This window comes from Sciurus vulgaris (assembly GCF_902686455.1).
Source record: "Sciurus vulgaris genome assembly, chromosome: 9".
NCBI classification, from domain to species: Eukaryota; Metazoa; Chordata; class Mammalia; order Rodentia; family Sciuridae; genus Sciurus; species Sciurus vulgaris.
Window position 1 is genome coordinate 28,252,281 of NC_136469.1, and position 23,354 is coordinate 28,275,634.

Here is a 23,354-nt window from a genome sequence, read left to right on the forward strand (position 1 = left end):
AAAGAAACTTTTCCCTCTTCTGAGTTGTCTTGTCAGGTATTTTGGCCACAGCAATGCAAAGCTGACAAACACAGACCCAGAGAGTACGTACACAGATCCCAAAGTACATTGCATTCGTTTTCTGAGGCTATTTAGAATAAATTACCACATTCTTGGTGGCTTAAAACAACAAAAAATTATTCTTTCACAGTTTGGAGGCCACAAGTCAGAAATCCATACTGCCCTCTGGGGGAGAACCTGTCTCTTGCCTCTGAACAGTTTCAGGTGACAGACGGTGTTCTTGGGCTTGTGCCTGTGTCACTGCAGTCTGCCTCCATCTCCATGTCACTTCTCTTCTGTGTGAGATCTCCCGCCTCTTTCTTGGAAGACACATGTGATGGCATTTAGAGTTTGTCCAGATAATCCAGGGTGCTCTCTAAATTGCAGAGCCCTTAATCACATCTGCAGAAACCCTTTTTGCAAATAATAATCATATTTACAAATTTAAGGATTAGTACTTCGTATCTTCAAGTGGCCATTGTTCATCCAGAAGTGATTCTTACAGTGCTTGGAACATTGTCCCTCTTCAGCTCTATTGTCCTGAGTGGTGTTTACTACGCAGAACAGGTGCCAGCTGCACAGCCAGTGTTGAGCGGGAGGAGTGCGTGAAGTGTGTGATCATTCACACAAGCGCTTCGGTACCTGCTGTGTGTTAGTAGCTGGAGCATGCGCCCTCAGTTCCAGGGGAAGCACACAGACCCCTGGAAGACAGTGGAAGTAGACTGAGTGGTGCGGAGCAGGGGACAGTGAGAGCATGTGAGAGGGTCATCTAAGCCGCCCTGCTGAGCAGATGAGGCTTTCCTTAGTACTTGATAGCACTCAGAGGAGGTGAGATCCAGTCTGGTCCTTAGGAATAGATAGGAGTCCTCACAAGAGGTGGAAAAAGGTCCAGATAGAAAATCACCTGTGCAAATGCCTAGAAGGTGAGACGTTGGCAGGAGGGGTAGAGAGAGGTGCATGGATGGATTGAGGCTGCTGAGGTGGGTGGGCAGGAACTGGTGAGCGACGGGATGTCTTAGAAGATGAGGGAGAAAACATCAAATGGGTGGGATTTCCCATTCTGCTGGGGATGACCAGTGAGAGAGAAAGCAGGAGGAAAGGACTGTTTGTGAGGCTGGGAAGGGATGAGAAAAGAGGATTAGTTTGGGGAGAATTGTTGCTGTTTCTCTGTCTCTCCTTGTGCGTTAAAAATCGCCTTGCAGGACTGGGGCTGTAGCTCAGTGGCAGGGTGCTTGCTTAGCACATGGGAGGCACTGGGTTCAATCCTCAGTACCACATAAAAACAAATTTAAAAAGGTATTGTGTCCATCTACAACAACAACAAAAAAAATCTTTTTTTTTTTTTTTTAAATTGCCATCACCATTGGGCACAGTGGCCACCCCTATAATCCCAGCAACTCGGACAGCTAAGGCAGGGGGATAACAAGTTCAAAGTCAATCTCAGCAACTTAGTGAGGTCCTAAACAACTTAGTAAGACCCTGTCTCCAAATAAAAATATAAAAGAGGGCTGGGATGTGGCTCAGTGGTTAAGTGGGTTCAATCCCTGGTACCAAAACTAAATAAATAAATAAAATTGCCACGGTCAAAGGTAAGGCTGTGTCCTTTGCCAGGCTGCCAGTTTTCTTTGTCATTTACCCTCTTGCCAAACTGTGGAACACTGCCACGAAATGATGCACAGGTAAACTGTTTGGAGTCGGAATCGTGAATCCCCTGACATAAATAGCGGCAGATGATCAAATACTGTTCAGTACGAAATACTGTTCAGGATAAAAGTCAGATTCATACTGTATTAGAAACACTCTGGAAAATGTAATTAGAGAATACTTTTAAATATTAGAAACAGACTGCATATGGGTTGCATAAGCAATGGGGAGATAACGTCCGCACACGAAGTTTCTGGGAAGAGCCTTTGTTCGCTTCTGATGGTGATTGGCTTAGAAAGGGGAGTGCGGGGTCCTGGGCAGTTTTACAGGGAGAGGAAGAGGTTGACGAGCAGAAGCTCCCGGCTCCATCTCCAGCAGAAATGTTCCCTCTGCTTAGAGCCCAGAGTGGTGCCACAGCACTCTCTCGGTTTAACACATGACACTGCTGGTGGCCCTGGGACAAGTTCACAGTACGTCCCCCACGGCTTTCCACATGCCTTTGAGAAAGATAATAACTTTGGGGGTTGTGTTCTGCTTGTGTGGTGGGCATCTTATTTTAACTTCCAGTTTGAGAGAGCTGCTTGAGGTTCTGGTGGTAGGCGTTACTTGACATGTAAATTCACATCACAGACAGAGAGCCTCGGAAGAGAAGTAAGTTTATAGATTCTTCCAACTTTGGAGAAAAGGAAAAAGGAGAAGAGTTGAAGTGATAGATGCATTCAGCTTTAAAATGAAAAGCCTAAACTGGGCATGGTGATGCACACCTATAATCCCAGTGACTTGGGAGGCTGAGGCAAGAGGTTTGCAAGTTTGAGGCCAGCTTCAGCAACTTAGCAAAAATCCAGTCTCAAAATTAAAAATAATAATGAAAAAAGGGGCCTGGGGTTGTAGCTCAGTGGTAGAGTGACCCTGGGTTCAGTCCCCAGCACCATAAAATAAAAAGCCTATTTTACTACAGTGATAGTAACTACCATTGTCTCTGCTTTACATCAGAATGAAACAAATCCATTTGCTTGCTTTTATATGTAACTCTGCTTTTTTTTAATGCAACTAGGGACACCCGTGGCACAGATGATATAAATGCTTCAAAATGTGTGAATAAATGTGGAAGGTTTGCCAAGCCTTTCCTTTGTGACCCAAGCGTGGTGTACATAGCTGCCCCTCGAGGGAGGGACAGGGCGCTGGGCACCTGCTGCAGTGTGCTGTTCTGTAACTTAGACAAGTGGTCCTTGGAAACAGGTAGGAGGCCCTGTCCCTGCCTTCCCAGCAGTGGTTTGCTGGGGTCTGAGAACTTCTGCATTTCTGGGAGATTTGGAAATGCCGGTGAGTTCCAACTTAGAGACTTCCCAGCCTTGCTCTTATGTAGATTTCAGATTTTTCTTCTCACCCAAAGCTTGATGTGGTTCTCCACCCCCAGGTCTGTTTGCTGCTACTGCTTCTTCCTAGCTTTTCAAGGAATTAAATATTTTCAGCTTCGTAGCTGTCATTTTCATTTAGAAAAATCCCAACTTGAATTTTATGGAAGCATTCCCCTTTGAGAAGCCAGGCCTAATGCAGGGGATGTGGACTTGGATGCCGGAAACCTAGGTTTGCATTCCTACTTCCAAGGACTAGTCTCAGGATGAAGAGTTGAAACATGACACAGGCTCCTCACCAGGCCCGACAGAGTGAGCAGATTCCTAGGGATTGCTGGTTCCTTTCTTCCCTCTGCTTCTGCTTAACATTCGTACTGTCATCTGCCAATATTTACTGAGTGACTTCTTGGACAAGCATGGTGCATTCCATGTTCTAGAAACACGATTTGCCATATGCAAGAGCTTGCAAGAGGTTTTTCTCTGTATGTTATTTATTTGTCATAATTAACATCTCCAGCTTTTGTCAAAAAGGCTTTGAGGTAGCTTAGAGTAAAAATACATATATACATGGATACACAAAGACAAGAGAGGCACCATGGACAATATCCTAACTAGGGATAAAATACTATCAGATCAGAACACTCATTTTAGCGCTGAGATTCATAATGGTAAAGGCAGAAGAGCAATGTGAGTGATATATATGCACATATCTGTATAGATGTGTGTGTACATGTGTGGTTAGGTGGTGAATGATATTTCTTATAAGGTACATTTTATGTAAAAAGCTATCCTGTTTGAATACCTAGAATGTGGTTAAAAAGCAATTAACACATTTTATAGAGCACTCTGTAAATTCAAAATAATTCATCATTGAAGTTAATGAGGATCAACAAACGTGGTATTACCAAGGGTTTTCATGTCTCATTTAAAATAAAGCAATCATTGCTCATGATTCATGGCTTCATGTCCTGAGAATAATTCCTTAATTCTGTAAGTAAACATTTTGCTCTAGCATGAGCCCAATTGCATTACTCATCAGGGCCAATAATCGGGTGGCATTTCCAGAGGATCAATTAGGGTTAAAATGAGAGTAGTGGTCCCCGTGGCACTGTGTTTTCAGATTTCTGAAATACAAGATGAGAAGGACCACCCATCTGGAGAATGATTTCATATCCAGTCATAAAGGGAGGAAGTTTCTTTTTTTGTGGATTTCAGCACGGAATTAAAATTCATATTGGTAATGGTTGAAAACTAAAAATGTTTAATGCCAGATGTTATGTGCCATAAGTTTACCAAGTTTTCCTATGTGCCTTGATGCCTTGTCTTTTTTGGGGGACGGGTAGGAGAGGGCTTGTGGGGGATTAAACCCAGGGGTGCTTAATCACTGAGCCACATTCCCAGGCCCTTTTATTTATGTTGAAATAGGGTCTCCCTAAATTGCTTACAGCCTTGTTAAGTTGCTGAGGCTGGCTTTGAACTTATGATCCTCCTGCCTCAGCCTCCTGAGTTGCTGGGATTACAGGCGTGTGCCACCGAGTCCAGCTGTATGCCTCATCCTTACTTTGGAGTATACACTGTAATTAAAGTGATCCTGCTGACTTGCAAAGCTCAGTGCTGTCTGTATGCCCATGTTCTCTTCGAGGAGTGGAAGCAACATGCTTTGTTCCAGAGCAGCCCCTCTGAGACCCTCTGGTTCACCTCCAGAGGTCTGGTTCTTTTTGGTAGTGGCAATAAGATATCCACACTGACCTGTCCTGTCCTGTAGGAGCTGAGTAGGCAGGGGCATGGTTGTCTGTGTGTCAAGAGATGCCTCCTTGGCCTCGGGTCTGTCGACCGAGTGTTGTCCACAGGGACAGAGCAGAGGGTGCTGTGGGCTCTGACCCTCTCTGCACCCTTCATTTGACAGGAACACCTGATTGAGAACGAAGTGTCAATACTGCGCAGAGTGAAACACCCCAACATCATCATGCTCCTCGAGGAGATGGAAACGGCCACTGAGCTCTTTCTGGTGATGGAACTGGTCAAGGTGAGAGGATGGAGAGTTTCTCGGTTCCTGATCTCAGGATTTCACAGTGCTCCTGGAGGGCCTTGCTGCCTGTGACTTTCCTTATTTACAGTCATCAGTTTTAGTGGCACTTCATCTGCCCCAGACCCTGGCCCCCTTTCTGGCCTTTGGTGGCCTGCACTGCTGATGTTTCGCTGTGTTCTCTTCCATATCCTTCAGGGTGGAGATCTCTTTGATGCGATTACGTCTTCGACCAAGTACACGGAGAGAGATGGCAGCGCCATGGTGTATAACCTGGCCAACGCCCTCAGGTACCTCCATGGCCTCAGCATCGTGCACAGAGACATCAAGCCAGAGAACCTCTTGGTACGTCTTCTGTTTCACCTCATACCACTTGTCCTTTAACACGCTCATCCTGTGCAAGTAAGCAGTGACGCACTAGGGTCTGAACCAGTCCTGCAGCAAGACTCAAGTCAGTGACCTTAAAATACTGAGGTTCTTGAACTGATTTGCATTTACTGTTTACCAGACATTAGATGTTTTGATTGACTTTCATTTGTTTTTGATTTTCATTTATAGTTTGATGATAAATTAGTTAACTTCAGGTTACTTTAATGACACATATGATATGATTAATTTATGAAGAGTCAAGTTTTATTTTGGCTCATGGTTTTGGAGGTTCCAATACAAGATCAGATGGACCTACTGCTTTGGGTCTCCAACTGGCAATTGTGGGGACCATGTGGCAGAGGAAGCAAAGAGAGGAAGAAGGAGCTGGGGTCCCCAGAATCCCCTTCAGGGGCACACTCCATAATGACCTGTGGATCTTCCTTTCACAAAGCCCACCTCCTAAAGGTCCTGCCATCTCCCTGTACCCTTTAACACATTGACCCTCAGTGAACATTCAACATCCGAACTATAGCAGTGATATTGACTGAAGAAAGAAGAGCAGGAAATCTATTTTATGGGGCAAAACTTCTGTAAAAATATTGGAGAAGGAAGTAGTGGTTCATAGGAGACCAAAGTAGAAACTTGGAGGTTCATTTAAGTATGGGAGAGAATTTTGGAAATCATCCAATCTCAGTTTTACAATGTGGAAATTGAGACCAAGAGATGCTAATTTTCCTTAAAAGTGTCATTATTGTACTGTTCTACAGGAGGAAAAGCCTTATTTATTGCTGTGGCACTTGGGGGGACCTTCATAAGCTGGTCCCAGTCTACCTTTCCAGCCTCCTCTCCTGTTATGACTCATCTCACAGTGGGCCTTGAGAGCTAAACAGCTTGCTGGTGGGGAGCCAGTCCTGTGATCACATTGCAGAGGGAGTTTAGAGAAGCTTCTGGGGTTTTGCACACACACATCCCTCTAAATACACGTTAGACAATTGACTTCTCTCACCTTTTGGGGCTGAGTATTGTACTTGTTGCTCAGGAGATGAGCTTATTTGAGTGTTTTGTACCATGTCAATCCAAACACAGGTTTGTCCTCAGCAGTTCAGACTTGCCTCCGTTACTTCTGTCCGTCCTGGTCTCTGTTACTTCTGTCCGCCCTGGTCTCCATTTGCAGTGTCCTCTCTCCCCACAGTGTGGCAAACCTGTCCCTCTTGTGAGATGCTGACAGTCGGAGTTAGATCTTCACCTTGACCCCAGACACTCTGAGCAGGGTTTAGCCAGTCACTTCAGGCATCTGCTGTACTTGTTGCGCGTTGGGGTTTTATCATTTTCTGGTCCATCTCCTTCAGAAACGAGGTTTATTTCTCAATTTCCTTTTCATCTCCAATGCCTTGAACAGTACCGTGGGAGCATACTGTGCATGTGCAGAGGCCACTCAGCTGGCCAGGAGCTACCACTTGAACCCAGGTCTGTGTGGCCTGCTCAGGCTTCACCACACGTGATTGTCTAAAGGAGTATGTATGGGCTTTGAAGCAGCCCCAGGGATTTTTTTTTTTAATCCAGAGTTTCCATTTTCCCATTTTGGTAATAGTGTTTGATAATGTCTCAGTGTCCATCTTAAAGTATGTCCTTTAAAAAAAATATATATATATCATCTGCCTTGAGGGAATTGTACAGGTTGGGCATCCTGAAGCCCCAAATCCAAAATGTGAAATCCTCCAAAATGTGAAACTTTTGAGTACCAACATGTTGCACTCTTACACACCATGGAACTTTGTTTCATGCACAAAATTATTTAAAATATAGTATATGAAACATAAATTAGTTTTGCGTTGAACTTGGACCTCGTCCGCACAATATTATATACATGCAAATATTCCAAAATACAAAGCATTTCTGGTTCTGTACATTTTTAAACTAAATTCTTTAATGCCAAGATTTTATATCAGCTGATGGGGAAACAGATTACTGGGTTTTCCCCCCACACTAGTTTTCTTGGTAACTAGAACTTAATAGTTATACATAATAATTGGTTCATCCCAATAAACGCAGACATGCATGGAAATCAATTTTGGTTCATGATCCCTCCTTTTCCCTTCCACTTTTGTGCAATTTTTTTTTTTTTTTTTTTTTTTTGGTACTGGGGATTGAACTCAGGGACACTCAACCACTGAGCCACCTCCACAGCCCTATTTTGTGTTTTATTTAGACAGGGTCTCACTGAGTTGCTTAGTGCCTTCTTTTTGCTGAGACTGGCTTTGAGCTCATGATCCTCCTGCCTCAGCCTCTCAAGCCACTGTGCCTGGCTTGTGCATTTGTTTTTTAAGGTAAGAGGTCTCCCTGTGTTGCTCAGGCTGGCCTCAAACTCCTGAGCACAAACCATCCTACTGCCTTAGTTTCCTGTGTAGTTAGGACTACAGGCATGTTACCTTGTTCACTAATATGGCTCATTCATAAAAATTTTATAACAGTTCTGGGATGAATCTCAGGACCTTGAACATGCTAGGCATGTGCTCCACCACTGAGCTACGTGCACAGCCCCCCAAGCTCTTTTGATAAGGGATGTTCAACTTGTATTTCATTTCTGTATGTTCCTATTAGGAAGAAAAATCCCTGATGTTTAAAAAAAAAAAAAAAGAAAGTATATTCTGACTCTGTCTTTGAACTCTAATGAGGAATGGAGACAGAGGTGTAAGTTAAGCCTCAGGATAAGAGCAAACGCGTGGCGTCCACGTCTCCAGACTTCTCACCATTAGACCTGGCAGTGACCGCCAGGCTCCTCCACCATCCGAGTGAGCTTGGCCAAGGGCTTTACAAGTAAAGGTGACAGGGCTTTCTCCAGATGTGGCTACAGTTTCGTATTGTTGAGAATGCCCCTTGACTCCTTGCTCTGCACAGGCCGTCTCACCCTAGTGGACCCAGTTAGTAATGTTCTCTGTGAATGTGGAAGCCACAGATTTCTGGGGAATGACTGGCTGCTCTGAGCCAACCTGTCCTACAGCTCTGAGTGCCAAGGCCCAGTGAGGAAGGAGACTGGGCATTACAGAGTGTCCATTTCCCAGCTCATTGGTCCCACTCTCATCTCCACTTCTGCTTGTGGTCCCTCTCTCCCAAGGCCTGTTGTTTGTTTGCATGCTGCAGCTGGAACCCAGGGCCTTATGCATGCTGGGCAAGTTCTCTACCAGGGAGCTCCGCCCACTGCCTGCCACTCAGTTTCTTAACACACATGTGAAGTCTCCTTAGAATCTGAACCCAGCATCCCTTTTCTCATGTCATACATCACGGGTAGACAATGTGGTAAGTATGGATGTGTCCAACACCTGGAGTCTCAGAGAGTGACCAGGAAATCAGAATCAATTTCCTTATCTAGTCCATTCTGTCCTAAATGAGTGTTCACCATTTCCAAAACCTGAACCAGCCTCCTTGGGCTACCCAAAGGGGAGAATGAAGATGATAAAACTGACATTCAGATGACGCTGATGTGTGGCTTAGCAGGGCCGTGGGGTCAGGCTCCAGAACACCTCAGTCGCACACACAGAGTAGGTATGTCAGCCGCTGAAAACCTACCTGGGCCACCCATCTGCCTCCAGGCTTAGTCAGCAGGTTGACATTGTCTTTGGAGGAGAAAGTGCTACCGGGGCCCTAGACAGAGACACCCAGAGCAACTGTCAGCCTCTTCCTGTCAGAGAACTAATTCAGTTTTTAAACACCCCAGCATTCAGACATCTGATTTGCATCCCCTTCCCTGGCTGCAGTGTCATAATTTAAAACCCTGCCAGCAGAGATGTATGGGTGGCTGTGTCAGGGAGCACGGGGGTGGCCGTTAGTGCCGTGAGTTACAGCCCGGCAGTGCCCTGTCAGAGTTAACTATGAGAGACCAGTGATAAATTCCACCTTTTCCAGGAGTTCTGGGGACAGGGGAGAGAAGAGGGTTGGTTTCTCATGTTTGAAGTCCGTCTAAATCAGTACCTTGACATTTTATTTAGAGAGCATGCAGTGTTCACTTTGTATGGGGGACCTGCGTTTCTCACATATTTTATTTTTGCATTCCAGGAGCAACTTCTGTCAGGGCATCTCTTGGTGTGTGGTGGGGCATTTGAATGCCCCAGGGCTGGAGTTCTCACAGTTGTAGATGAAATCCACTCGAAATCTTTGAGTGTGCAGGCAGCAGTTAGCATTCTGGCAGTTGTTTTCAGAGACTGGATGTGCTGCAGAATGGTGTGGCACTAAGAAAGTCAGCACGGGTCCTGGCTGAGACCCCGTTTGGCCACTTATCCATAGCTTGAGTTCTGCCTGTTTCAGTTTCCTCATCTGTAAAATGGAGATCATAGTTCTGTAATAGTCCAGTGGGCTCACTATGGAAGTCCACTAAGATAATGTTTGGGAGCATATTTATATCTCCCAGAGTCCTTGAGAAGGCCTCTGGGAGTCCCTGTTCATTTTTTCACCTCTTTATTAAAGTCGGTTGTCATTTTCTTCTCACTTTTTTTTTCTCCTGGTGTTGGGGATGGAACCCAGGCTTCATGCATGATGCTAGGCAAGTGCTCCACTACCAAGTTGTACCCCCAGCCCAAAAGTCAGTTTCCTTTATTGTTTTTTGCAGTGCTGGGGATTGAACCCAGGGTTTTGGACGTGCTAGGCAGGCGCTGTATCTTTGAGCTACACCCCCCAGCCCTGAAGTCAGTTTTTTGAAGGAATGCCATAAATACAGCATGTACTTAATTTTTCTTCTTTCTTTGAAGAGAATCTCCAGCTAAGATTTGAAAGTGACTCATATTTTACGTATTTTCTGTGTGTAACATTGGGGAGAGATGAATCAGGCTTGTCTGCCCCTGAGGACATGTCCCTTTTGGTGTTTAGCCAAGGAGTGCCACTTGCGGAGATACAATTCAGCGACTATAGTCTGTTTAGTCCCTTCCCACTTAAGCCCCTGCATCTGACTCTGAATTCTTTATGGGGATGTGAAAAATGGGGCTTCAGGGACTTCTGAGATTCTGACAGCAACTCTAAATACCCCTAGGCATCTCCAAATTGAGTGTTTAAAATAAACACTATTTTTCAAAACTGGTACCTAATGAGTGTATTTTTAAGTTGTAAAAACAAAATAACAATGACATCAGTTAAGAATTTTTTTTTACTCACAATATGGACGTTTAGGAAATTGTGCTTATAATGTTCTTATTGCTGCAGTTACTTAGGGAATTTCTAATGTCTGGATTTTAGTAAATGTATCATAAATCCTAACTAATTATATTAGGCTGTTCTTGTTAATGTTATGTTTAAGTCTAATGAATGGAAAGTTGTCTTACATCTGTGGCATGAGTAAGAATGTGATTTTAGGCTAAATCATTAATATCTTTGAATATGTTTCTGCTGACTCAAAATAGAAATATCAGATGCAAAATTCCCACCACTGCTCCTATGACACTTTTAAGTCATAAAGATGCGTATACGATAAGCAAGCATGGAAGAAGCTATTAAAATGCCAAGGTGAAAACTGTTCTTCTCAGATGGGGTCACTGCAGGTAGGGAGGTGTTCTGATGTTGTACTTTATAAAATACCTATAAAGTGCGGGGAATCCTTGGCACGGGGAGCCCTGGGATCTTTAGGCTTTTTGTTAATGAAAATATAAATCGGCCGTCACCAGGTATCAGACTCACAGATGACATGGTTGGCATGCTTGTCTGGAAAAAATAAATTATCTTTCTAGACATTTCTCCTCCTCTAGTTAGTAGTGGTTGAGATAAAAATCTGGTTCAGTTCATAGTAAAATGAGAGCAAAAGCAAATGAAATATATTTAATATACAAAAAGAGAAAGGCAGTATAGATTAGGTTTCTAAAGTTATTTTTCTCTGAAATTCATTATTTTCAAAGTGGATACCCAAGGGACAGGATGATATCAGCAAATTAAAGACTACACAGTTAAATCTAAATTATGCTGTCATGTAGATATGCTTGTTTGCTTTCCAAGCGATTGATTTAGAATGTAACTTTTTAGATTTTTATCCCATAAGGAAAGATCGCTTATATATAAAAATCATTTTTCTTAGTTATGGAACTAATACATGGTCATCATAAATGTTTTTGCAAACTACTGAAAAGTATAAATAATAAAATTAAGATAATTCTTAATGTAACCACTTGTTAACATTTGGGGGCATTGTATTTCATATATAATTTTAATTTGTTTTTATATCATGTAATATAGTGAATATCTTTCATATATTTATTTGAAAAGTGCTTATTAGCAACTACATAATATTTTACAATACAGATCACCACCAAGACCACTGCCCTGTTAGATGTTTGTGTTGCTTCCAGTTTCTAATAATCATACATAAATTCTGGTATTAACATCCTTGTGTGTAACCTTTGGGTCTGTCTCTTTTCCCTTAGAGCAGATTTCTTACATGCAGATTTATTGGGTCAAAGGTTATGAACAATGTTAAGATTTTTGATACTTCTTGCAGAAATGCTTTCTACAAAGGATGCTTCAATTTAGGCATAAATGTTCACCTCTTCACCAGCATTTTTAAACCTTTTCCCACGTGGTAATTATGTAATCAGCCAGTCCTTCCAGGAACTAGAGGGAACTGTTTACTGAACCTTGATCTGGGCTTTGTCTCAATACACCTTCACATCAGCTCCACAAGGAAGGGCTGAGTATCACACTTCACAGATCCAGACACATGCTCAGAGAGATCAAGTGATGTTCACAGGTCATACCGTCAGTAGAGCTGTCATTCAGACTGAGGCAAATCCCAAAGTCGACTTTTTCTGAATTTCCAAGGTTTTCTCCTTGTTTTAGTCACCTGTTTCACTGCTGTGACTAAATGAAGTGACCAGCCCAACTACAAAGGAGGAAAGGTTTATTTGAGGGCTCACGGTTTCAGAGGTTTTAGTTTTTAGAAGGCTGGCTCCATTCCTTGGGGCTCAAGGTGAGGCTGACCATCATGGCGGGAGAGAGTGGTAGAGGGAAGCAGCTCACATCACGGTGATCAGGAAGCAGAGAGAGACTCCAACCACCAGATACAAATATATATCCCAAAGCCACGCCCCAATTCCCACCTCCTCCAGCCACACTCTACCTGCCTCCAGTTACCACCCAGTTAATCCCATCAGGGACCAATTCACTGATTAGGTTAAGACTCATAACCCAATCATTTCTCCTCTGAACCTTCTTGCATTATCTCTCACATGAGCTTTTGGGGGACACCCCACATCCAAACCATAACACCCCTATATAATATTTGCATTTTTGGCAGGGAGTGTAGCATAGTAGTCCTTGGTTGTAGCATTGGTCCTTGGTTCCATCCCCAGCACCACAAAACAAAACAAAACAAACAAACAAAAAGTTTATAATATTTATATTTCATCATTTTCTGGAAAACAAGGCTGCCATCCCCACCCCTAATTTTATTTTCTAGAGTAAACTTTCATGGCTCTTGGAGAACATCTAGTACTTTGGTGGTTTAATAAGCACCCTTTCTTGGCCATCCAGTACCTTGCACACAGTAAGTGCTAAATAAAGGTCAGTTTCCCGCCTCCAGACTTCCAGGCCCCTCGAGCCCATCACATAAGCAGCCACCTGTTCATGTGAGCAAGTACAGGGGTTCACTAGGTTCCTAGGGAAGGACAGGTTCTTCAAAGACAGAAAATAATGTCTTCCAAATTTCACACAATCAAGCCAAAGAAGAATTCAAGGAACAGAGTTAACTCATGGTGTTCATATCACATGGGGAAAATCCTTTTGAGTTAATTGATGAGGATATCTGTCTTTTCTGCCTCATTTTAAGAGCCCTCTTGAAGTCACTCTGGGGGCACCTTCTGACTGTAGGCTGGTTTCTGGTGCAGGTGTGTGAGTATCCCGATGGAACCAAGTCTTTAAAACTGGGAGACTTCGGACTGGCCACTGTGGTGGAAGGCCCTCTGTACACAGTCTGCGGCACGCCGACTTACGTGGCCCCTGAAATCATCGCTGAGACGGGGTAAGAGCCCTGGTGGTTGTTAGTGCTTTAACTTTGGGGGCAGGGAGTACATTTTTGTGGTGACTGCTTGTGTGTTTAGTGCCTCCTGTGAAGGGTGAGAATGCCGCGCAGCGGGAGACCGTGACTTTGACATCAGGAACTTGAGTTTGTACTTAAACAGCTAAGAGCCCTATGCTGGGACTTTTGTCCCAAAGCCAGTGTTAGTCATTTAACAGTAGTCACCAAGATTGTGGTTAGGTTGAAAGAGAAACAGATGACTTTCACCAAAGGCTGATTCATTCTTCTACATGGAATGAACAATTCGATGACCCCTAATTTTTTCCCTCCCTGAAGGGTGTCGGGGCCTATATCATATTCCTTCCTTTGTTTTCCCAGCTATGGCCTGAAGGTGGACATTTGGGCAGCTGGTGTGATCACGTACATACTTCTGTGTGGATTCCCACCATTCCGAAGGTCAGTGGCGCTTTGGGTGACCGTATTGGGATTATACATTCTTGGACACTTAATTTCTGGTGTTTGGGATCAGAAACCAGTTGACCAATAAAAATATCAATTAAACATTTTAAGTGCATCTTTCACTTTTTCACCTTCATTTACAGCCTGTGGATGTATATTCATTGACCACACCTTTTTTTGTTGGTTTGGTTTGGTTTGTTTTAGGCATTGAACCTCACTCATGCTAGGCACTTGCTCTAGCTACACCCCACCCCGACCACACTTCAGATGTGACGCAAAGAGTCTGCTTTGTGTTCGGTCCTCTGAGTTTCTTGTAGTCATTGTTTCAAACAGTTCGTCCATAATACAGGGTCTACGATTTCCAGGTTCTCAGTCTTTCTAAATGAGAGTAAGACTTAAAGGTCCTTGTGAAGTAGCTGAATCCTTCCAGGTAGACTTTTTCTTCAGTTCTTAATAATTGTCACTTTCACTTAATTTGATAGTTTTTTTTTTTTAAACAACTTAGTTTTTGTATAATCTTTACAAAGTTTTCAACTTTGTTCTCACAGAAGTAGGGGCTTCCTTTTTATATCCATTTTAGCCCTTCACATGATATTCAGTTAAGAAGTAGAATCACAGATAACTTTCAACATTAGCATGCCAGAGAATGAGCCCCTGGCGACCACATGCCTCCCCTGGTGGTGTGGAGGTGGCTATGGATGTCCATCTGGGGTTTACACCCTTGTTAACCTGGGTCCCAGGGTGAGTGAGGGGCCTGGCACACTCTTCTGATCAGGTTCTTTTCTCCCTCTGGAGCAGAAGTTCATCTAAGAATGCACGTTTGATTTTCCTCTGTTTTCTTGAGTGACATTTTCATTTTAATCCTTTTGTTCATTTTAGAACCATTTGTTGAATAGCTGCTGTAGGGCAGCCGCTCTTCTAAACGCTGGGAATAAAGCGGCGGACAGAGCATAATCTCTGAGGTTGTGGTGTGTGTAAGTCCATTCGTGCTGCTGTAATAAAATGCCCCAGTCTGGGTGGCCTATAAGCAATGGAAATTAACCCTCGCAGTTCTGGAGACGGGAAGTCCAAGATGAAGGCACAGCAGATCTGGTGTCTGGAGGCACGCCTCCTATTCATAGACGGCCATCTTCTCCTTGCACCTTCACATTAGCAGAAGGGAAAAGGGGCTCTGTAGGATCCTTTACCAGGACACTAACCCCATTCATGAAGGCTTTGCCTTGGTGGCCTGTCACCTTCCACCTCCTCATGCAATTGCACTGGGAATCAGTTTCAACATACGAATTTTGGTCTTGGTGTTTATAGTGTTGTTTTGGGTCAGCAAGAGAAAAATAGGTTTATCTTTTCTCCCAGTTGAATATGAAAACTTTCAAACATAAAGAAAAGTTGAAAAATTTTTTAAACTGAGTTAAACAATATTTTTTTTTCACCCTTTTTACATTTGCCGTCAGCAGAAGATCGACACAGAGATGTTGGTCTCTGCTTTTGAGTGTTTTATGGCATAGAAACCCATACCACAGAAATATTGATCAAGAAGAGTAAACTGAGCTTGAGGACCTGCTTAGTTGAGGGCTGGAAGTCATAAAAGTTTCAAGAAGATGGAACAGTGGGGTGGGACCTCGTAGTATGAGCAGGGTTGTTGTAGGAGGACAGTCCTTCCGTCTGGCTGTCGCCATCATGATCTTCCATCAGGTCATTGCTCAGGTGGGTTGCATGGATTATGGGATTAATGCACACAGCAGGCAGTTTTTGCCAAGTAACTACTCCTCAGTCAGGGGTGTGAAACCATGCTGTGGATTGATTAGGTGGTTCTACGCTGCCGTATCGGGACATGGTGGTCTAGCGTGGCCTCACATGCCTGATATGGGCTTAATGTCAGCTGGGACAACAGAGGTGACTTGGCCACGTGCTTTTTTATCATCCACTGGGCAAGCCTGGGCTTCACATGATGTTGGAGGCAGGATTCCCAGAAGCAGCCAGAGAGGACGAGTCCCACTGCCCCGTCCCTTGCCCAGTCCCTGCTCACTCACCCTGGTCAGTATTGACCAGATCAAGTCCAACAGCGACTTCTTAGTAAATGTGGGGAGGTGAAGACAGTATGTGAGAGCCAGGGCAACGCTTCCTGGCCATTTCTACCGTCACACCGGTCCTGGCTGATTTTGGTGATGACCCGTTGGGGGAATTAGTCTAGTGCAGAATGGGAGCAGGTGGTCCTGGGGCTCCTTAGGGCTGTTCTTCGGGCGGCTAGCCAAGTGGATCTCCTCAGGGGAGGACCTTGGGGATCAGGTTTAGAGGAATGTGTGCTCACCACTCCCCCTAGTGTTTGTAGTCACCAGTGCAGCCTGGGTGGGTCCTTGGTTTGGGGGTTAGCTGCCCTTTTTTTTTTTGTACCAGAGATTGAACTCAGGGGCACTCTACCACTGAGCCCAATTTTGTATTTTATTTAGTGACCGGGTCTCACTGAGTTGCTTAGCGCCTCACTTTTGCTGGGGCTGGCTTTGAACTGGTGGTCCTCCTGCCTCACATTCCCAAGCTGCTGGGATCACAGGCGTGCGCCACTGCATCCAGCTTGCTATTTTTTTTTTTTTTTTTTTAACTTTTTAAAATGAAACTTGGATGGAGCAGTATAGGCTTATCATGAATTGCTACCCAGTGGGCAGCAGCTTCTTTGTGGGATCTAGACATGACCTTGGCTAGTGAGAAGTGGTAGGCCACACTGAAAGCTGCCATGCTAAAAGCCCCGGAGCCTGCTTCTAAAGTATAAGAAAACCCTTTCCCTCTTTCATTGGGTCAAAACAGAATCCACAGTATTAAACACCAGTTATAGAAACATCTTTACAGCATACAGAGATGTTCTAGGTAGACTTCCTATCATTATAATATAAAAAAGTACATGGAAAGTTATAGAAATGGTAATTTAAAGGATACCTGATTATGGTATAAAATAGATCATCTACATGAATTGGTACCTAAAGTAAAAATCCTTTAAACAAATATATCAGGTTCTGTTTTGTTTTGTACAAAAGAAAAGGCAACTTTAACCCAAAACTTCTGAGCTGAAATAATTATTTGGAGTGTCTAGTTTCAGTGTCTCTCATTCTTTCTTCTTCCAGGGTTTTTGGGGTTTAGCCTTAGTTTGACGTTCTCTGCTCTTTCAACATCAGATTCATCTTTACTGGGAAGGAGATTGGTTTTTGGGAATACCCCAAATTTCCGTGGTTGCCTGGGCAAATCTGTTCTTAGGGCCAGTGATAAGAAATATGGCCAAGCGAAGATTCTTGGTTCTCTTAACTCCATATCTGAGGCACTCGCACATCAGTTGTGAAATAGCTTGCCTGTGTGACCTCCAACGACATGTCACCGAAAGAGGGAGTGTGCGCAGATTTTTCAGTTGTTTTTGAGGTTTTCCTAATGGGCAGTTTTAGACTTCCAGCACCTGCTTCCAAGGGCTATGTTGTTTTAGAATTAAAAATGCCCTAAAGCATCTCAGCCAGGTGGCAGAGTATAAATGTGGTAATAAGTCCACTATGAATTCAGAGTAGCTTTTACTATGCGACTACCAAGGCGGATGGATTATCTTTGGCTTTCTGTTCCTCCCTTGGGTGCTACAGCTCTTGCCGTCAGCATTGACACTTGAGGGTCCAGCTCTAGTTGCCGAGATGCCCCAGGGTTTTGCTTGTTGAGTCAGGTGATATCTCCAAGTGCCACCGTCCTGCCGACAGCTTCCAGTTATTTATGAACAACATGAGAGCTAAATGGATTGACAAAACATAGGCTGTTTGAGATCCCAGAGAAAATCAAGGTGAGAGGAGTGGAATAGAGAGGGATGGCTTGAAGGAAATAGGTAATTCTTTTTCTCTTCTCCTGACACTGTCTGTTGTCCTCTGGTTTTCTAAAGGTCTCTGTAAAACCTCACTGTGTCGCTGTGTGTGTTCTTCACTCATTTTGAAGGGGTGTTGAGCTGAGTGCAGTTTCCAGGGATGTAACAGTGAAAGAAATGAACCTATGACCCACGAAGAAATCCGTGCCCTCAAAGAAGATCACTCTGCAGATGTGCAGGGAGGTCTCTTCCACGCCTGCTGTCTGGCCTGACCTTCTTGGTGTGCCTTTGTCCAGGCTGCCTGGACCAGCAGATGTCCATCACGCTGGGCTTGGTTCAAGCATGGGTCTTCACGAAACTCACCAGCTCTACTCTGCTTATTAGAATAAAAATGAGGCTGCCTTATTATCACGGAGCTCTAGAATTTGTCTCTGGACACTGCCATAAGCCATCTGTGTCTAGAGACACCACAGTTGTCTTTGTCCCCCTTGTGGAGTGTGCACAGTAAAACCCTGAAGGCTGGGTGGAGAAATTCCAGCAAATGCCACCCACTTGCCGGGTAATACAGCTTCCACTCCTGGCTGTTGATCTCGGTGCCAGCAGTCCATTCTGAGTTTTCTAATGGGGCCCAGTAATGGTCCTAGAAAGGTAAAGACTGGTCCCTCGCTCGGGCCACCCGTGCCCCACCGAGCACAGGGGTGCTGTGGCTGCTGAGGGGTTTCCAACAGCCTCAGAGTCGCCACTGGTGTGTCCATATTTCCCTGCCACCTTCCATCTGAAGTCAAAGGTCATCTCTTCATCAGTCTTCACCGTGTGCATGGCGCACCTGTGGGGTGGGACAGTGCCTGGGGGCGGGGCTGCCCACCTGGGAGCCGCCAAGGCGGGTTTGCTTGGATCTGGGTAATTCCAGGTGGCATCTTGGGCTCTTCCTGTAAGTAAGCGTCGGGTCCTGGTGGTGAGCTAGTTCAGTCACGAATGTGTCATCCAGCTTCTCCGCTCCCTGACGTTTCCGAAGGTCAGACATCCCACTGATCCTTGCTGTTTTATTAGAAATGTAGAGAGAGGACGGTCAAGTAGATCTGACAGAGGTTTGCTGCTTTTCTACTCTGCCATGAGAGAGAAGTGAGGACAGATGTCGGTTTTGGGTTTTTGTTTTCATTTTTCCCTGAATGAAAATTTCCGTTACTTATAGATTCCATTTTATTTTCCTGAGTCTTTTTTTATTGTGATAAATCTACATGGGATAGAATTTACCGTCATACGAATCCCCACCCTACTTATCCATACAGGGTCTGTCTGTGTTGCCCAGGCTGATCTTAAACCTGTGGGCTCCAGCGAGCCGCCTGCCTCAGCCCTGCTCCCAGTGGGGATGAAGGGCACATGCCACCATGCCTGGCTTCCATCGTAACCATTTTTAAGTGTACGGCTTAGTGGCATAAAGCACATTCTCATTGTGCAGCCATCACTACCATCTGTCTCCAGAACTTGTTCATCTTCCCAAATGGAAACTCTGCATTCACTCAACACATTTCCTAAGTTACCCTTTATCTGTTTCTCTGGTTCCCAGGCCTGTGGAAATGCTGTGTCTCCTTGTCTAAAAGGAAAAATTACAAGTGCAGGTGTGACACACACTGAGACATGACATGCCCCAGCCAAGGAGACCAGATCCTCTTCCTGTGAGAATTTCCTTGAAAAACTGTTTTTGGGTGACTTGACTTTTCTTCCATTTCTTTGTCACTTAGTGAGAACAATCTCCAGGAAGACCTCTTCGACCAGATCTTGGCTGGGAAGCTGGAGTTTCCAGCGCCCTACTGGGATAACATCACGGATTCGGCCAAGGTACCCTCTAGGCCTGATTCTGTGGGTTGAGCTGCCATGGGGTCCTCACCTGTCACCTGGGGCTAGCGGCTCATGGTATTGAGGTCCAGGACTTCTTTGACTTTAATGTATGGTCCTTCTTTAAGTCCATCCTGTGATATTGTCCCCAAAGTTCTTAACCAAATGCTGAAAGGTCAACCAGTTGTCATCCCAGTTTGCCGTACTACCTTGTTCCTTTAATCACTAAACATTCATTCTTTCATTGATTCAAGAAGTATATATTGGTAAGTAACAATAAATGTTGGTGAGGATGTGGAGAAAAAAGTACATTCGTACATTGCTGGTGGGACTGCAAATTGGTGCAGCCACTCTGGAAAGCAGTACAGAGATTCCTCAGAAAACTTGGAATGGAACCACCATCTGACCCAGTTATCCCAAATCCTTTGGTTTATACCCAAAGGATTTAAAATCTGCATACTATGGTGATGCAACCACATCAATATTTATAGCAGCCAAATTCACAATAGCTAAGCTGTAGAACCAACCTGGTGCCCTTCAACAGATGAATGGATAAAGAAAATGTACATATACACACTGGAATATTAGCCAGAAAGAATATTATGGCAGTTGCTGGTAAATGGCTGGAACTGGAGACCATCATGCTAAGTGAAATAAGCCAATCTCCAAAAACAAACCAAAGGCCAAATATCTGATATGCAGATGCTAGCACGCAGTAAGCAGGGGAAGGGGGACAATAGTTCATTGAATTAGACAAAGGGGAATGAAGGGAAGGGAGGGGGATAGGAATAGGAATAGCAGAATGAATGGGACATCGCTTTCCTATGTTCATTTATGGATACATGACCAGTGTAACTCCACATCATGTGGAACCACAAGAATGGGAAGTATGTATGATGTGTCAAAATGCATTCTACTGTCATGTGTAACTAACAAGAACAAATTTTAAAAGGACTTTGTGGGTGCCCATGAGAATATAGGAATAAACTCACAAGTCTTGCTGAATTGGCACAAGGGACAGGCTGCAGTAGTACACCATGGAGTGGTGACAAGGCAGAACTCAGGGACAGCATCTTGATTTCCTGGAGGCCTGGGAGAGATCTTTTCTTGCACTGCTGCTACCTAGGGCAGATGGCTCTGGTAACTGCCTGGTGGGCACAAGGAGTGTGGTTTTCATGTTCCATGGCTGAGTGGCTATGTGGCCTGTTCCCTGAAGTGCTTGGTGCAAACTCAGGTTTCCATATTTATGCTGAAATTTTCCCCTATCTCTTTCTCTATGGTCTTCTTTCTTTCTTTATAGGAACTAATAAGTCAGATGCTTCAGGTAAACGTTGAAGCTCGATGTACTGCGGGACAAATCTTGAGTCACCCCTGGGTGTCAGTAAGTACCCACATTCCCAGGGAAGAGATGTTGGCCCCTTGCTGTGTTTTGCACATGCAAACCTGTGTGTGCAGGTGCTGCAGTAGCTGGGATCCCTGTAGCATGCAGAGAGCTTTCTGGAAGAAGGTAGTTGACACCAGGATTCCAGAGTCTCGGCTCCTGTTCTCGGGTAACCTGGGCCAGTCCCGTCCCTTCTGGCCCTCAGTTTCTCACCTCCATAGTGGAGGGGCTGGCAGTGCTCTCGAGAGCCTTAGAAATCTCACCTTCTGTAGTTCTGGGGTGTGAGGGTTTTCAGGATTCGCCCCAGAGATAAGCATGCTTCAGACTGTGATCTCTGTCCTCACAGTCACAGGGAGCCCTAGTGGGACAGACAGACAGAGGCAGGTGGAGGCGTGTGACGTGGCCTAGCATTCCCTCTGGGCTTAGTGCAGGCACCACAAGCTAAATTGCTACTGTGGGAGTCTCCAGAGAGCTCATGTACCATCAGGGCACTCGTTGACTTGGGGGCTCCTGAGCCTCCCTCTATGACCCTGCTGGCTGCTTTCCTGGACTAAGTGACATGATTCTTGAACCAAGTAGCTGAGATGCCACATCTTTTTGTGAGCAATAAAGATGAGTAACTGTGTGGATCCCTTTGTTTGCTTTGGTGCTGGAGAATGACCCAGGGCCTCAGGTGTGCTAATCATGCACTCCACCACTGAGCTCCATCCCCACCTCCCACTGTCTTTTTTTTTGTTGTTGTTGTTGATCCTTTTTTAATTTAAAAAGAGGGGTTCTTGCTAGGCTGCCCAGGTCGGCTTCAAGCTTTGGGGTTCGAGAGATCCTCCTGGCTCAGCTACAGGCATGCACTGCCATGCCAGGCATGAATTGTTGATGAAAATGATAAACAGGTGTTTATGTTGCCATGGGAGGGATCATGCTAAATTATGTGCCTTGGAAGAGGGTCTCAGGAGAGTAACGATTGTCAGCCTTCGTCCATTGGAGATCTGTGCTGGCTTCTTGGTCTTTTCTAGTTCTCAGGAGTGGAGTGAATGGTCTAGGGTCTTTCTAAGTGCATGACATTACTAAAGAACAGTAATTGTGTGTGTGTGTGTGTGTGTGTTTTGCTGGGATCAAGCCCAGGGCCTCTTGTACCACTGGGCTATATCCCCAACCCCAATAATAATTTTTGTAAGATTGTTCCCTTACTCCTGTGGCAAGGATGGGCCTGTTTAAGGAAGAGGTGGTTGGGGGGGTGGTAACTGTTACGGAAAAGACAGCTTCCACGTGAGGGTCAGAGACCACTGTGTGAGGTCCTTCTCTTTTCTGTAGGACGATGCTTCCCAGGAGAACAACATGCAAGCTGAGGTCACAGGTAAACTAAAGCAGCACTTTAATAACGCGCTTCCCAAACAGAGCAGCACCACCACCGGGGTCTCTGTCATCATGGTAAGTGGGGTGCAGAACCTGCTGTGGGGACTTGTGGCACCTGGCCTGACTGCTGAGCTAGTCTTGAATCCCCTGAGCCAAGAGCTCAGCTCAGTGGGAAGTCGGGTCATCCACATTGCTGTGTTCACACGAGGACAGGCTGTCACATGGAGGCCCTCCACACGTCCCACTCCCAGACCCTGGACACTGCAGGCTGGTTCCCTGCAGGTGCCAAGGAAGCCAGGTGCCCCGGGCTTGGGCCTCCTGGGCAGCAGCCTCCACTCTTGTTTAGAGAGAGATCTCCGGCCCCTGTCGGGGGTGCACTGTGAGGAAATAACTCCCTGCCTCTTCCAGCATTCGCACACAGGTTATTCTATGGCATCAGAGTCAAAAGTAGACAGATTTTCATTTTTTTAAAATTGGTGTTCTGTAAAAGTACAGAACAATCTTGTTAGTAAAATCGTATACAAAGGCGGTCATAAGCATCACTGAATTTTTTCAGACTTTTTTTTGTAATACTGGGGACTGAACTCGGGGGCACGGTACTGCTGAGCTTCAGCCTCTGCCCTTTCTATTTTTTATTTTGAGACGGTCTCGCTAAATTGCTGAGACTGACCTGGGGCTTGTGATCCTCCTGCTCTGGAGTAGCTGGGACTACAAGCATGTGCTACTGCGCCCAGCCTTCCAAAATGTTTTTAAAGGAAACTTACCTAAATAAATAAACACAACAAATAAGAATGAAAAGTAACATAAGGGAAGAAAAAATTAAAACTGAGTCAGAAGTGAGATCAGCATGCCCAATACCAGCTGGCCAACCTCAGGTGGTCTCTCCCCCTCTGGGAAAGGTTCTACTCGTTTCCTTCCTCTCTAGAGGGAAAACCGTGGCTGCTTCTCGAGGCTGCTTATAGTCTAGGAGCTTCAGGAAGATGCAGAGTGCACGCGCCCACACGTGCGTTCACACGTGCTCACACACACATCCCCCGGTCAATGGGAGCTGCTCTGCTATCTTGGTTGAGGTCCTCCCCCACATC

The 23,354-nt window shown here is 45.0% G+C and overlaps 1 protein-coding gene across 10 annotated transcripts in view; it reads left to right on the forward strand.

The window, feature by feature from the left end:
- DCLK2 (doublecortin like kinase 2) overlaps nucleotides 1-23,354 on the forward strand; it is a 155,319-nt gene that overhangs the window by 127,697 nt on the left and 4,268 nt on the right. For 9 of the 10 annotated variants that reach the window (XR_013766254.1, XR_013766255.1, XM_079154192.1 and 6 more), the window contains 7 exons: nucleotides 4,945-5,064; nucleotides 5,263-5,409; nucleotides 13,290-13,423; nucleotides 13,799-13,876; nucleotides 19,442-19,538; nucleotides 20,836-20,916; nucleotides 22,228-22,344. Coding sequence is in view for 8 of the 10 variants with exons in the window: in XM_079154192.1 (XP_079010318.1) it covers nucleotides 4,945-5,064; nucleotides 5,263-5,409; nucleotides 13,290-13,423; nucleotides 13,799-13,876; nucleotides 19,442-19,538; nucleotides 20,836-20,916; nucleotides 22,228-22,344 (774 nt within the window). In the remaining 2 variants the exon portion in view is untranslated. The remainder of the gene's footprint in view (nucleotides 1-4,944; nucleotides 5,065-5,262; nucleotides 5,410-13,289; nucleotides 13,424-13,798; nucleotides 13,877-19,441; nucleotides 19,539-20,835; nucleotides 20,917-22,227; nucleotides 22,345-23,354) is intronic. The other variant, XM_079154197.1, reaches the window with a different exon arrangement.